General features: G+C 41.8%; 1 protein-coding gene across 4 annotated transcripts in view; it reads left to right on the top strand.

The window, feature by feature from the left end:
• The window catches only part of LOC110531058 (putative ATP-dependent RNA helicase ddx6), a 48,771-nt gene extending 33,919 nt beyond the window's left edge, over positions 1–14,852 (top strand). Inside the window, exons 10-14 of one of the 4 annotated variants that reach the window (XM_090228313.1) lie at positions 56–166; positions 1,259–1,322; positions 2,972–3,073; positions 3,205–3,426; positions 12,799–14,852. In XM_090228313.1, the coding sequence (XP_090084439.1) occupies positions 56–166; positions 1,259–1,322; positions 2,972–3,073; positions 3,205–3,413 (486 nt within the window). In that variant the 3' untranslated portion in view covers positions 3,414–3,426; positions 12,799–14,852. Of the gene's footprint in view, positions 1–49; positions 167–1,258; positions 1,323–2,971; positions 3,074–3,204; positions 3,427–7,795; positions 8,746–12,798 lie in introns of those variants that run through there. The other 3 variants (XM_036970974.2, XM_090228312.1, XM_036970973.2) reach the window with 3 other exon arrangements.
• Positions 14,853–15,655: the final 803 nt, after the last annotated feature.

Below are 15,655 nucleotides of genomic sequence, written 5' to 3'. Positions count from 1 at the left end.
TGAAGTACATCTCTTGATTGTTTGTTTGTTTTAACATTTCCTTTCTCAGTTGCAGATCAATCAGTCCATCATCTTCTGTAACTCCACCCAGAGAGTTGAGCTGCTGGCTAAGAAGATCACCCAGCTGGGCTACTCCTGCTTCTATATCCACGCCAAGATGATGCAGGTCATCGATTTAGATTCACGTTTATTGTCCTATAAGAGGAAAATCTGCAGCCACTTTAAAGGAGGGGAAACGTTATCAGGGGTTGGAACCAAAATTATTTTCCAATCTTTTTTTTTCACTGTTCCGACCAGCAAAATATGGTTCTGAACCCATTTAATCCCCAAAAGAGTAACGGCTTATCTTTCCTTTCTGTTCCTTTTTTTAAACTTCTGAAATTGTATATATTTTTTTGCTCGACATTTGAAGTAATTTAATCAGTGTAGATAGATCAGCTTGCTATGGAGCAGGCAAGCTATTTACATGCATTGGACAGACGAGTGAAGGATGCGACTTAAGTTTGCCAGGTCGAGCGAGGGTGGAGGAGGCTTTGCTTGAAGCGCCGGGCATCTTATGACATGCATCTGAATTAGGCCCATAGAATTATACCTACGAAGGAGTGGCTTCTATGAAGGAACTTTGAATGTTATTCGAAGTAACAAGCTTCTGTGTGCAGAGCGCCAACAGAATTAAAATAAAAATGTCTTACCTTACTGTAGTTAATAAATCCCATGGTCACTGCATTATTCTTAACTAGCATTGAAACGGTTAATTCAATCTTTAATTAAAAATATATCTTCCTAACTTCTGCTTGTAACGTCAGTAGGCTACTAGACTATGCTTCTGAGGGGCAGGTTGCCTGCACACACTGGCAAAGATTTTCTGGCAGGCAGACACTGGAATACGTTTGAGTGACAGAGTGGGCTTTGTTTTATTGTGGGACTTGCCCTGAATGTGTAAAATGTTATTAACCGGTTCCCATGCTTTTAAAATAAAACTGTATAGATCACTTTCATTTGTGATTCTGTTCCCTGAACCGGTTCCAACTCCTGATTTTTATTATTATGGTCTACACACCATACCAGATTTAATGATGAACAGATTTGTTTTTATTGTCATACAAGAGAAAAATCTGACCAACGAGGAGACTACCTTTGGACAGAAATATGAGGAATATATGAGTTTGTGCTAGTCAATGTATGGGAGCCATGAGAAAATATGCAATTCTGAGGTTGTGTTCAGTGCTCTCATGCAGTGTTCTTTTAATCCTCACAGGAGTACAGAAATCGTGTGTTCCACGACTTCAGAAATGGACTCTGCAGAAATCTTGTCTGCACTGGTACGTGTCCACGGGGCTCTAAAGTGCGACCATTTTGGCATATGCTCCTAAATATTTAGCTGTGCGACCTGGAATAATAATTTGGGAGCACCATTGTGTCCAGAAAAATTAGTCTGACGGGTGACAATATTAGCCTATCACTTGGGAATCATATCATCACTTGTAAATGATGCCCAGCATAAGAAATGGTGCCGTTTCTAGCGACTTTTTATAATCAGTCGCATACCTCAAGTAGCATACCTCAAAATATATATAATTTTTTTTTTTTTTTTTTTTTGTGCCTAAAATCACATACACAAATCGAACTGCTCTATTTTTTGTTCCATCTTTGAAATGCAAGAGAGGCCATAATATAGTGCAGTTTAGGTGAAATTTAGATTTTGGCCACTAGATGGCAGCCGTATGTGCAAAGTTTCAGATTGATCCAATGAAGCATTGCAATACCGGACAATATTTTGTATCAAGTCTGCCAAAATGTGCTGAATTGGTAAATTGATACATTTTCAAGTACATAACTATAGAGAACAGACAAAAATGATATGGTAATACAAAATATAATTTTACACACTCCCAGGAATGTCATACATGATGGATCATTAGCTTATACACTTTCACACATCTAGCGGGGTTGGTGTGGAGCCAGCACTCAGGGGGAGGTGCACAACGGCCACTGGCCGCAAAAGGCATGGATTTTTTTTTAGGGTGCGTTACGGCCACCGAAGGGATGCCACCGTGAAATTCTTGGCAATATCAAGTGCTTGTCAAATTGTGAATGAGTGATCTGATGTAGTGTGTGCAGTTTGCGCAAAAAAAACTAAGCAGCGCTCATGCCTTTCAAGCTACTTTTTAGTCGCATCATGCAGCCTTACAATGTATTAAAAATCCAAACATATAGCCCAACATTTGTAGAACTGAAGTTACATGAATAACTCTAAATTTAAGCATATAGGAATACCTATTTCTTGTTAACCGCTCAACACAGAATAGCCGCATGTGCACGCACACTCCCTCAAATCATTTGTGGAGAGAATATCCTTTTTATTTTAATAATAATTCTAAGCAAATCTTGTCTGCTAAATGTAGCCCATAGCCACATCAGGACCTAACATAAGGAAAACTCAAAGTATGCTATTCTGTTCTTCAGAAATAGACTACATTTTTTTCATATGCTTCTTTAGACCTGTCTAAAATAATGTATTTATTGTGAAGGTGTAGGCGATATAACATGGATTTAGGAAGCCAGGAGATGCTAAATGTGTGTGTGTTAATTCACGGTCAATTACCGTGAGACCAGTTTTATTTGTGTGACAATCACTGGCTGACAAAATTTTGTGACCGCCACATCCCTAGCAGCAACCTATCCTCTATTTATTTTCTAAAACTGATTTGAAGGGGAAGCACTAATCATGTTTATGAAACCTAATAATCACCCTTTAGAATACTTCTGGAACTAACTTTTTTGAGAATTTACAATAGAAATTGGCCCACGCTAGTCGTCATTGATTGGGATGCATGTGAAGTTGCACAGTGGTTTTATACCAATGAGCGACCCAACCAAACTCAGAAATGTTTTGTTTGGTTGTATCAGATTTTACATGGGTATGTAGTACAGTTGATTAAACTGTTTTATGGTTTACTGTTTGAAACAGATCTCTTCACCAGAGGTATTGACATCCAGGCCGTCAATGTCGTCATCAACTTCGACTTCCCCAAGAATGCTGAGACATACCTGCATCGCATCGGACGATCAGGTATGGTAACCTTTTTATGTGCTTCTTTTGGTATTATGTCAATGCTTTTTATCTTCTTGTAATTTCTGAATGGTTTGTTTTGAGAACATGGCCACATGCTCATTCTATCCCTCTGTGATATTGTCTCTTAGGGAGGTTTGGCCACCTGGGCCTGGCCATCAACCTGATCACCTCTGAAGACCGCTTCAATCTGAAGTCCATCGAGGACCAGTTGGTCACCGACATCAAGCCTATCCCTGGCAGCATCGACAAGAGCCTGTACGTGGCAGAATTCCACGCCACCAACCCCAATTGCGAGGAGGGGCTGAAGGTGACTGGCCGCCAACAGGTGGAGCCCTAGAACTCCTAAACTGGTGAGTCATTCCCTCTGACATGCAATATGGCAAATTCCTCAGAAGACTAGTTGGATCCAGTACTTAATTGTTTAAAAAGCAGTATTTTATTTGTATATACACTGCTCAAAAAAATAAAGGGAACACTTTAACAACGCAATGTAACTCCAAGTCAATCACACTTCTGTGAAATCAAACTGTCTACTTAGGAAGCAACACTGATTGACAATACATTTCACATGCTGTTGTGCAAATGGAATAGACAACAGGTGGAAATTATAGGCCATTAGCAAGACACCTCCAATAAAAGAGTGGTTCTGCAGGTGATAACCACAGACCACTTCTCAGTTCCTATGCTTCCTGGCTGATGTTTTGGTCACTTTTGAATGCTGGCGGTGCTTTCACTCTAGTGGTAGCATGAGACGGAGTCTACAACCCACACAAGTGGCTCAGGTAGTGCAGCTCATCCAGGATCGGACATCAATGCGAACTGTGGCAAGAAGGTTTGCTGTGTCTGTCAGCGTAGTGTCCAGAGCATGGAGGCGCTACCAGGAGACAGGCCAGTACATCAGGAGGCGTGGAGGAGGCCGTAGGAGGGCAACAACCCAGCAGCGGGACCGCTACCTCCACCTTTGTGCAAGGAGGAGCAGGAGGAGCACTGCCAGAGCCCTGCAAAATGACCTCCAGCAGGCCACAAATGTGCATGTGTCTGTTTCTGACCGTTTGAGCAGACTCCATGAGGGTGGTATGAGGGCCCGACGTCCACAGGTGGGGGTTGTGCTTACAGCCCAACACCGTGCAGGACGTTTGGCATTTGCCAGGGAACACCAAGATTGGCAAATTCGCCACTGGCGCCCTGTGCTCTTCACAGATGAAAGCAGGTTCACACTGAGCACATGTGACAGACGTGACAGAGTCTGGAGACGCCGTGGAGAACGTTCTGCTGCCTGCAACATCCTCCAGCATGACCGGTTTGGCGGTGGGTCAGTCATGGTGTGGGGTGGCATTTCTTTGGGGGGCCGCACAGCCCTCCATGTGCTCGCCAGAGGTAGCCTGACTGCCATTAGGTACCGAGATGAGATCCTCAGACCCCTTGTGAGACCATATGCTGGTGCGGTTGGCCCTGGGTTCCTCCTAATGCAAGACAATGCTAGACCTCATGTGGCTGGAGTGTGTCAGCAGTTCCTGCAAGGGGAAGGCATTGATGCTATGGACTGGCCCGTCCGTTCCCCAGACCTGAATCCAATTGAGCACATCTGGGACATCATGTCTCGCTCCATCCACCACAGACTGTCCTCATCAGGAGCATGCCCAGGCGTTGTAGGGACACTACTGAGCCTCATTTTGACTTGTTTTAAGGACATTACATCAAAGTTGGATCAGCCTGTAGTGTGGTTTTCCACTTTAATTTTGAGTGTGACTCCAAATCCAGACCTCCATGGGTTGATAAATTTTATTGATAATTTTTGTGTGATTTTTGTTGTCAGCACATTCAACTATGTAAAGAAAAAAAGTATTTAATAAGAATATTTCATTCATTCAGATCTAGGATGTGTTATTTTAGTGTTCCCTTTATTTTTTTGAGCAGTGTATTTGTATTTATATATAGTACCAGTCCAAAGTTTGGACACCTTCTCATTCAAGGGTTTTCTTTTAGTTTTACTATTTTCTACATTGTATAATAATAGTGAAGACATCCAAACTATGAAATAACACATGGAATCATGTGTTAAACAAAACAAAATATATTTTATTTTCTTCAAAGTAGCCACCCTTTGCCTTCATGACAACTTTGCACACTCTTGGCATTCTCAACCAGCTTCATGAGGAATGCTTTTCCAATAGTCTTGAAGGTGTTCCCACATATGCTGAGCACTTGTTGGCTGCTTTTCCTTCACTCTGTAATCCAACTCATTCCAAACCATCTCAATTTAGTTGAGGTCAGGTGATTGTGGAGGCCAGGTCATCTGATGCAGCACTCCATCACTCTCCTTGGTCAAATAGCCCTTACACAGCCTGGGGGTGTGTTGTCATTGTCCTGTTGAAAAACAAATGATAGTCCCACTTAGCGCAAACCAGATGGGATGGTGTATCGCTGCAGAATCCTGTGGCAGCCATGCTGGTTCAGTGTGCTTTGAATAAAATAAAAAAATCACTGACAGTGTCACCAGCAAAGCACCATCACACCACCACTTCCATGCTTCACGGTGGGAACCACACATGCGAAGATCATCCGTTCATCTACTCTGCTTCTCTCAAAGACACGGCGGTTCAAACCAAAAATCTCAAATTTGATCTCCAGACCAAAAGACACATTTCCACCAGTCTAATGTCCATTGCTCTTGTTTTTTGGACCAAGCAAGTCTCTTCTCCTTATTGGTGTCTTTTAGCGGTCGTTTCTTTGCAGCAATTAAACCATGAAGGCCTGATTCAGTTGATGTTGTTGTTAGTTACTTGAACTCTGACGTGTTTATTTGGGCTGCATTTTCTGAGGCTGTTAACTCTAATGAACTTATCCTCTGCAAATCAAATCCAATTTTATTGGCAACATACGTGTATAGCAGATGTTACTGCGGTTGTAGTGAAATGCTTGTGTTTCTAGCTCCAACAGTACAGTAATATCTAACAAAACACACAAATCTAAAGGAATGGAATCAAGAATATATAAAAACCTTTAGATGAGCAGTGTCAGAGCAGCATAGACTAAGATACAGCAGAATAGAATACAGTATATACATGAGATGAGTAATACAAAATATGTAAAACTTATTAGTGTTCTACTATTAAAGTGGCCAGTGATTTCAAGTGTCTGTGTATGGGGTAGCAGCCCCTCTGGACTGGTTATGGCTGTTTAAAAGTCTGATGACCTTGAGATACATGCTGTTTTTCAGTCTCTATGACCCAGGTTTGATGCACTTGTACTGACTTTTCCTTTTGGATGATAGCGGGGTGAACTGGCAGTGGCTCGGTGGTTGTTGTCCTTGATAATCTTTTTGGCCTTCTTGTGACATCGGGGGCTTTAGGTGTCCTGGAGGGCAGGTAGTTTGCCCCAGTGAAGCGTTGGTGATACAGCCCAACAGGATGCGCTCAATTGTGCATCAGTAAAAGTTTGAGGGTTTTAGGTGTCAAGCCAAATTTCTTCAGCCTTCTGAGGTTGAAGGGGAGCTGTTGCGCCTTCACCACGCTGTCTGTGTGGGTGGAGCATTTCAGTTTGTCGGTGATGTATACACCGGAATCTAGAAGCTTTCCACCTTATACACTGCGCTCCTGTCGATGTGGATAGGGGGGTGCTCCCTCTGCTGTTTCCTGAAGTCCACTATCAGCTTATTTTGTTAATGTTGAGTGAGAGGTTATTTTTCTGGCACCACACTCCTAGGGCCCTCACTTCCTTCCTGTAGGCTGTCTTGTAATTGTTGGAAATCAAGCCTACTATTGTTTTCGGAGGTAACTCTGGCTCTTCCTTTCCTTTCATGAGCCAGTTCCATCATAGCGCTTGATGGTTTTTGCGACTGCACTTTCAAAGTTCTTTGCATGTTCTGTATTGACTGACCTTCATGTCTTAACGTTATGTTGGACTGTCGTTTCTCTTTGTTCATTTGAGCTGCTCTTGCCAAAGTAAGGACTTTGGTCTTACTAAATAGGGCTGTCTTCTGTACACCAACCCTACCTTGTCACAACACAACTGACTTGCTCAAACACATTAAGTATGAAATAAATTCCACTATTTAACTTAATAAGGCACACCTGTTAATTGAAATGCATTCCAGATGACTACCTCATGAAGTTGGTTGAGAGAATGCAAAGCTGTCATTAAGTGTTATTTCATATTATCCTTATATTATTATTATATTATCCTTGAGATGATTATTTCATATCATCTCAAGGATGAGATGATCAATGGAACAGGATGCATCTGAGCTCAGTTTTGTGTCTCATAGCAAATTGAGCAAAATATTTTATTTTTATACATTTGCAAAAATGTCATCTGTTTTTGCTTTGTCATTATGTGGTATTGTGTGTGTGTGTGTGTGTGTGTGTGTGTGTAGATTGAGGATTTTTTATTTAATCCATTTTTAGAAAATAAGAATAACGTAACAATATTTGGAAAAAGTAAAGGAGTCTGAATACTTTCTGAATGCACTGTATGTCTGACATGCCAGTGAAAATGGCTAATATTTTAGGTCACCCCTAACTTGGATCTGAAATGGTCAGATGGGTGTAAGGAATATGGTAAATTCCTCAGATGGCAAGCTGACTCGATTACCATCTTCCTTATGTCTATCAAATAATTGTGGCTATAAAAGGGATACGGGATATATTGAATTGGGTGTGTGTGTGGGAGAGAGAGAGACATATATTTTTAATCCTTGCCACCTTATCTTCCATCCAGGACAACAGGATGTACCCGGCTTTTGCACAACATTCAGCTCTTGCAGCTCAGGCACCTCTTCAACTTATCTTTTCTCAATCTTCAGAACCTGGCACATGGATGTATTTGTTTTTGCTGATTTGTATGTCCTGTTCTTGTTCCCCTTTTATTTAATTAAGAGATGCCTGCATCTTTTGGCTAAAATAGTCTTAACCATGTTTTTTTGCACCAAAGGTAACTTGCCAAATGCACACTGAGTTATCAGTCCTTTTTTGGCTTAAGACACATAGGCTTATGTTTTTTGGATTGTATCCTGGTATTGCAAGGTAATAATCAGCTGAAAAACTTGAGATAGAACATTACCTTAAAAAGAAAAGTAAGAACCATGCAAAATATTGATCCAAGTTGTATTGTTTCCTGCTGAATACATCATCCACTTTTATGGCTAGTAGGTTTGGGCGATATATACTATACACTGGGGTATTTCGAAATACTGACTGATTTTCAAAACTGTTTAAACTATGTTTTTTGGGGGGATTGGGGGCACCTGGGGGCTGCAGGGTTGTGTGCTTATAACTATACGAAATCTATGATGTCATTATAATTTAGATCCACCTCAGGTCTCCAGCTTTGCATTTGGTTTGCTAACTTGCTAGGTCTAACTTGCTAAGTGGCTAGATGTCAAGATCAAGCTTCTTGGTTACATTCTAACCTGGGTACCAGTCTTTTTAGCTAACCTTCCACTCCTTGCCACTCCTTGTCATTGCCAAAGACGGGCTTTTCTGCCATCTTCAAATATGAACATTCTATCATTAATGAGCTCGAGGAGAACATAGGGGTTGTTCCTAATTCGATAACCCCCACCTCTCTCCTCCAATCACAACTGTTATCCTAATATTGGAACTCAACTTTTTTTTCCTCCTCCACAGAACATAAACTCAGCAAAAAAATAAACATCCTCTCACTATCAACTGCGTTTATTTTCAGTAAACTTGTTGAATCTTATGTTCATACAAATATTTACACAACTGAGACATAAACTGAACAAGTTCCACAGACATGTGACTAACAGAAATGGAATAATGTGTCCCTGAACAAAGGGAGGTCAACATCAAAAGTAACAGTCACTATCTGGTGTGGCCACCAGCTGCATTAAGTACTACTACTACTGCATTAATCTCCTCCTCATGGACTGCACCAGATTTGCCTGTTCTTGCTGTGAGATGTTACCCCACTCTTCCACCAAGGCACCTGCGCGGTCCCGGGCATTTCTGGGGGGAATGGCCCTAGCCCTCACCCTCGATCCACCGGTCCCAGACGTGCTCGATGGAGTTGAGATCCGGGCTCTTCGCTGGCCATAGCAGAACACTGACATTCCTTCCTTGCAGGCAATCACACACAGAACAAGCAGTATGGCTGGTGGCATTGTCATGCTGGGGGGTCATGTCAGGATGAGTTTGCAGGAAGGGTACCAAATGAGGGAGGTGGATGTCTTCCCTGTAACGCAGAGCATTGAGATTACCTGCTATGACAACAAGCTCAGTCCGATGATGCCATGACACACCGCCCCAGACCATGACGGACCCTCCACCTCCAAATCGATCCCACTCCAGAGTACAGGCCTCGGTGTAACGCTCATTCCTTCGATATATGTGAATCTGACCATCACCCCTGGTGAGACAAAACTGTGACTCGTCAGTGAAGAGCACTTTTTGCCAGTCCTGTCTGGTTCAGCGACTGTGGGTTTGTGCCTATAGGTGACGTTTTTGCCGGTAATGTCTGGTGAGGACCTGCCTTACAACAGCCCTACAATCCCAGCCTCTCTCAGCCTATTGTGCACAGTCTGAGCACTGATGGAGGGATTGTGCGTTCGGTGTAACTCGGGCAGTTGTTGCCATCCTGTACCTGTCCCGCAGGTGTGATGTTCGGATGTACCAAACCTGTACAGGTGTTGCACAGGGTCTGCCACTGCGAGGACGATCAGCTGTCCGTCCTGTCTCCCTGTAGCGTTGTCTTAGGTGTCTCACTGTACAGACATGGCAATTTTTTGCCCTTTATTGCCCACATTTGCAGTCCTCATGCCTCCTTGCAGCATGCCTAAGGCATGTTCACGCAGATGAGCAGGGACCCTGGGCATCTTTCTTTTGGTGTTTTTCAGAGTCAGTAGAGAGGCCTCTTTAGTGTCCTAAGTTTTCATAACTGTGACCTTAACCCGCTACCTACGACAACAGCCGGTGAAATTGCAGAGTGCGATTTATAAAATACAAAAATCGTAATATTAAACATTCATGAAAATACAAGTGTCATACATCATTTAAAAGCTTAACTTCTTGTTAATCCAACCGCCTTGTCAGATTTCAAAGGCTTTACGGCAAAAGCATACCATGTGATCTATCTGAGGACAGCGCCCCACACCAAAATACTTTTTCAACCAGCACATGCATCACAAAATCACAAATAGCGATTAAATTAATCACTTACCTTTTTGAAGATCTAACTCTGTTTGCAATCCCAAGGGTCCCAGCTACACAGTGAATGGTCATTTTGTTCGATAAAGTCCTTCTTTATATCCAGAAAAGTCTGTTTAGTTGGCGCCAATGATCTCAGTAATCCACTCTTTCAACATGCATACAAACAAATCCAAAAAGTTACCAGTAAAGTTCGTCCAAACAAGTCAAACGATGTTTCTAATTAGTCCTCGGGTACTCTAATATCTAAATAAACTATAATATTTAAGACTGAGTGTAGTATGTTGAATAGGGAAGATGAATAACAAAGTGCGCACACCTCATTCACGTGCCAACGAGACCACTTTTCTAATGAGAGAGTACAGTTCTTCAAACTGCAAATTTTTCACAAAACAACCCTGAAACCCTTTCTAAAGACTGACATGTAGTGGAAGCCATAGGAACTGCAATCTGAGTCCTATCTATTTGTATATCCCATAGGCAACCATATGACCTCAAAAAAATATATATATTTCGGATATATTTTCCTCAGGTTTTTGCCTGCGATATCAGTTCTGTTATACTCAGACATTATTTTAACAGTTTTAGAAACTTCAGTGTTTTCTATCCAATGCTACCAAGTATATGCATATCCTAGCTTCTGGACCTGAGTAACAGGCAGTTTACTTTGGGCACGTCAGTCATCCGATATTCCGAACAATAACCAGCCTCCAAAACAGGTTAATTGCCCGTCTGTAAGCAGTTCGTGTCTTAACGACCGTTCCACAGGTGCCTGTTCATTAATTGTTTATGGTTCATTGACAAAGCATGGGAAACAGTGTTTAAACCCTTTACAATGAAGATCTGTGACGTTAATTCGTAAAAAATCTAAATATCTTTGGAAGACAGTGTCCTGAAAAAGGGATGTTAATCTTTTTGCTAGTTTTTTTGTATCTGGTTGCTGAGCAACTTAAAACATGTTGTCCAAACAAAATCAGTCTGTCAGTCTTGTCAGTCTTGTTGCCTAAATTGTTTTGTGCGTCTCAAAAAATCTATTGTATTTTTCAAATAGTGCCCCTTGTGTGCACTTCCGGTAATACAGTATACCCCAGTATGGTACAAAAAAGGTATGAAAATCTGGATAGCACCCAACCCTAAAGGGGTGGGTTCTAAGCTACATATTTAATTGGTTTAAGATGGTCAAAGAAAGGCAGTGAATAACATAGTCGCCCCAAAAATGTAAAGGAAGTTTGTTCAGAAGTTTCAGTCCTATATCTGAGAGATGTAAGAAAGATCAGGGAATGTTTTAGTTTTTTTATTACATGTACTTATTCTCTTATTTTAGGCACTAAACTACAGTATCTCCATATACTTCCATTCCTTAAAAATATTTTTTTTTTTACTGATACCGGGGACCTTCAGACGAGTCGTGAGGCTTGTGGGCGTCCTAAAACTGAACACCATCGTGAGAGTCTCAGCTTTCCACAGAGGAGACATATTAGTGTGCATCCAAAACCAATGTTTTTGTGAGAAGACTGGTTTTACAGTAGCAGGCCGTTTAATTTCGTCATGCTTTTCATCCAAAATTCCGAATGCTGCCCCCTACCCTAGAGAGGTTAAATAAATGCATTTCAATGAGATTCCTTTTTCTTTCCCCCTTTGTGCGCTGGACTGAAGCTGTTGGCAGGGACACATGGCCCCATTCAAACATTTAAACTTGTCTTTCTCCCAAGATACGGTGCCTTCGGAAAGTATTCAGACCCCTTGACTTTTTCCACATTGTTACGTTAAAGCCTCATTGTGAAATGGATTAAATACATTTTTTTCCTGAATCCACACAGTACTCCATAATGTTTGCACATACAAAGTATATTTGAAATTGAGCTCAGGTGCTTCCTGTTTCCATGGAGCATCCTTGAGATGTTTCTACAACTTGATTGGAGTCCACCTGTGGTAAATTCAATTGATTGGACATGATTTGGAAAGGCACACACCTGTCTATATAAGGTCCCACAGTTGACAGTGCATTTCAGGGCAAAAACCAAGCCATGAGGTCGAAGGAATTGTCCGTAGGGCTCCGAGACAGGATTGTCAAAGAATTCTGCAGCATTGGCTGTCCCCTGTGGCCTCCATCATTCTTAAATGAAAGATGTGTGCAACCACCAAGACTCTTCCTATAGCTGGCTGCCCGGCCAAACTAAGCAATCGGGGGAGAAGAGCCTTGGTCAGGGACGTGACCAAGAACCTGACAGAGCTCCAGAGTTCCTCTGTGGAGATGGTTGCCCTTCTGGAAGGTTCTCCCATATTTGCCACACTCCACCAATCAGGTCTTTATGGTAGAGTAGCCAGACAGAAGCCACTCATCAGTAAAATGCACATGACTGCACACTTGGAGATTGTCAAAAGGCACCTAAAGGACTCTTGACAATGAGAAACAAGATTCTCTGGTTTGATGAAACCAAGATTGAACTCTTTGGCCTGAAATGCCAAGTGTTTCGTCTGGAGGAAACATTGGCACCATCCCCAGGGTAAATCATGGTGGTGGTGCCAGCATTGTGCTGTGTGGGTGTTTTTCAGAGGCAGGAACTGGGGGACTAGTCAGGATCGAGGGAAAGACCACGCAGGAGTGGCTTCGGAACAAGTCTCAATGTACTTGAGTGGCCCAGTCAGAGCCCGGACTTGAACCCGATCGAAGATCTCTGGAGAGACCTGAAAGTAGCTGTGCAGTGACGCTCCCCATCCAACCTGACCGTGCTTGAGAGGATCTGCAGAGAAGAATGGGAGAAACTCCCCAAATACAGGTGTGCCAAGCTTGTAGCGTCATACCCAATAAGAATCGGCTGTAATTGCTGCCAAAGGTGTTCAACAAAGTACTGTGTAAATGCTCTGAATACTTATTTTAATGTGATCTTTCAGTTTATTTTTAATACATTTGCAAAAATGTCAACCTGTTTTTGTTTTGTAGTTTTTACGGGTTGTGTGTGTGTGTGTGTGTGTGTGTGTACAGTTGAAGTCGGAAGTTTACATACACTTAGGTTGGAGTCATTAAAACTAGTTTGTCAACCACTCCACACATTTCTTGTTAACAAACTATAGTTTTGGCAAGTCGGTTAGGACATCTAATTTGTGCATGACACAATTTTTCCAACAACTGTTTACAGACAGATTATTTCACTTAGAATTCACTGTCTCACAATTCCAGTGGGTCAGAAGTTTACATACATTAAGTTGACAGTGCCTTTAGACAGCTTGGAAAATTCCAGAAAATTATGGCATGGCTTTAGAAGCTTCTGATAGGCTAATTGACGCCATTTGAGTCAATTGGAGGTGTACCTGTGGATGTATTTCAACGCCTATCTTAAAACTCAGTGCCTCTTTTTTTTTACATCATTGGAAAATCAAAAGAAATCAGCCAAGACCCCAGAAAGAAATTGTGGACCTCCACAAGTGTGGTTCATCCTTGGCAGCAATTTCAAAACGCTTGAAGGTACCACGTTCATCTGTACAAACCCAAGTATAAACACCATGGGACAAAGCCATCATACCGCTCAGGAAGGAGACACATTCTGTCTCCTAGAGATGAATGTACTTTGGTGCGAAAAGTGCAAATCAATCCCAGAACAGCAGCAAAGGACCTTGTGAAGATGCAGGTGGAAACGGGTACAAAAGTATCTATATCCACAGTAAAACAAGACCTATATCGAACTAGCCTGAAAGGCCCCTCAGCAAGGAAGAAGCCACTGCTCCAGAACTGCCATAAAAAAGATCAAAAGATCATACTTTTTGGAGAAATGTCTTCTGGTCTGATGAAACAAAAATAGATCTGTTTCTAGGGAAGGCTTGCAAGCCAAAGAACCATCCAGCACAGGGGTGGCAGCATCATGTTGTGGGGGTGCTTTGATGCAGGAGGGACTGGTGCAATTCACAAAATAGATGGCAACATGATTAGGGAAAATTATGTGGATATATTGAAGCAAAATCTCAAGACATCAGTCAGGAAGTTTGGTCGCAAATGGGTCTTCCAAATGGACAATGTCCCCAAGCATACTTCCAAAGGTGTCACAATGGCTTAAGGAGAACAAAGTCAAGGTATTGGAGTGGCCATCACAAAGCCCTGACCTCAATCCCATAGAAAATGTGTGGGCAGAACTGAAAAGGTGTGTGTGTGTGAGAGAGCAAGGAGGCCTACAAACCTGACTTCGTTACACCAGCTCTGTCAGGAGGAATTGGCCAAAATTCACCCAACTTATGGTGGGAAGCTTGTGGAAGGCTACCTGAAACGTTTGACCCAAGTTAAAGGCAATGCTACCAAATACTAATTGAGTGTATGTTAACTTTTGACCCACTAGGAATGTGATGAAAGAAATAAAAGCTGAAAAAATAATTCTCTACTATTATTCTGACATTTCACATTCTTAAAGTGGTGATCCTAACTGACCTAAGACAGGGAATTTTTACTAGGATTAAAATGTCAGGAATTGTGAAAAACTGAGTTTTTAAATATATTTGGCTAAGGTGTATGTAAACTTCAACTGTATGCTTGCATGCATGCATGCATGTGTGGGGGGATTTAATCAATTTTAGATTTGGGCTGCAACATAAGATGTGGATAAAGTCAAAGGGTATGAATACTTTCTGAATTCACTGTAGATTCTTGTAATGGCTCACTCACACCAGCCATCCAATCCCGCTTACATTCACATGCCTTTTGCCACTCAAGTGCCTTGATTACGCTCCCATATGCACTCATTTTGTCTTTCTCTCTCACACCACAAACAGAATACAAGCACAATTTAAGCTGAATCTAAACAATGGTTTATTCAGAGATCATTGTGCAAGTAGAAAGTTCGGTGTGCACTCCTAGGGAATCTTGTTCCTGTTCGAGATGTTGTTCAATAACCAAGGCTCAAACTCTGACTGACATCATCTAGAATGTGAGTACTTTTAATATAAACCTCGCAATAAAAAAGGGCAGCTTTTACTTAGATGCAATGTGATTGTTTTCCTGTCACAGTAATCAATTGTGTGGAGAAAATAAGATATAAATCCGATGTAAGACCGCATAGGTAACTAGACTAGGCCCATTGTAAAAACTGTGGATGGTAGCCTACAATTAGGTTGCTATAGCACAGGACAAGAATTTCCCTATGTATAAACAATCTCAGAGCAGTACAGGAGCAGTTCATGAAAAAAGAAAGTTACAGTAGTGTCCAATTACTGAGCTTGTGCTGCATTTTACTAGTAAACATTTTCTGGGCTTTCATACTTGTGGGGTGCATGATCTGGCCCCATTATGTTGTTATTATGATGCTAGGTACAAATGGCAGCCTATTCCCTATAAAGTGCACTTTTGACCAGGGCCCATAAAGTAGTGAACTATATGAAATAGGCACATGTCTGCAGCTATGGAAAGAACTGGTGGAATTTACCATCT

Source organism: Oncorhynchus mykiss, chromosome 30 (assembly GCF_057628025.1).
Source record: "Oncorhynchus mykiss isolate SJ-2025 chromosome 30, ASM5762802v1, whole genome shotgun sequence".
Lineage (NCBI taxonomy): Eukaryota > Metazoa > Chordata > Actinopteri > Salmoniformes > Salmonidae > Oncorhynchus > Oncorhynchus mykiss.
The sequence above is the reverse complement of the archived record's forward strand: the minus strand, read 5'-3'. Positions and strand labels throughout refer to the sequence as shown.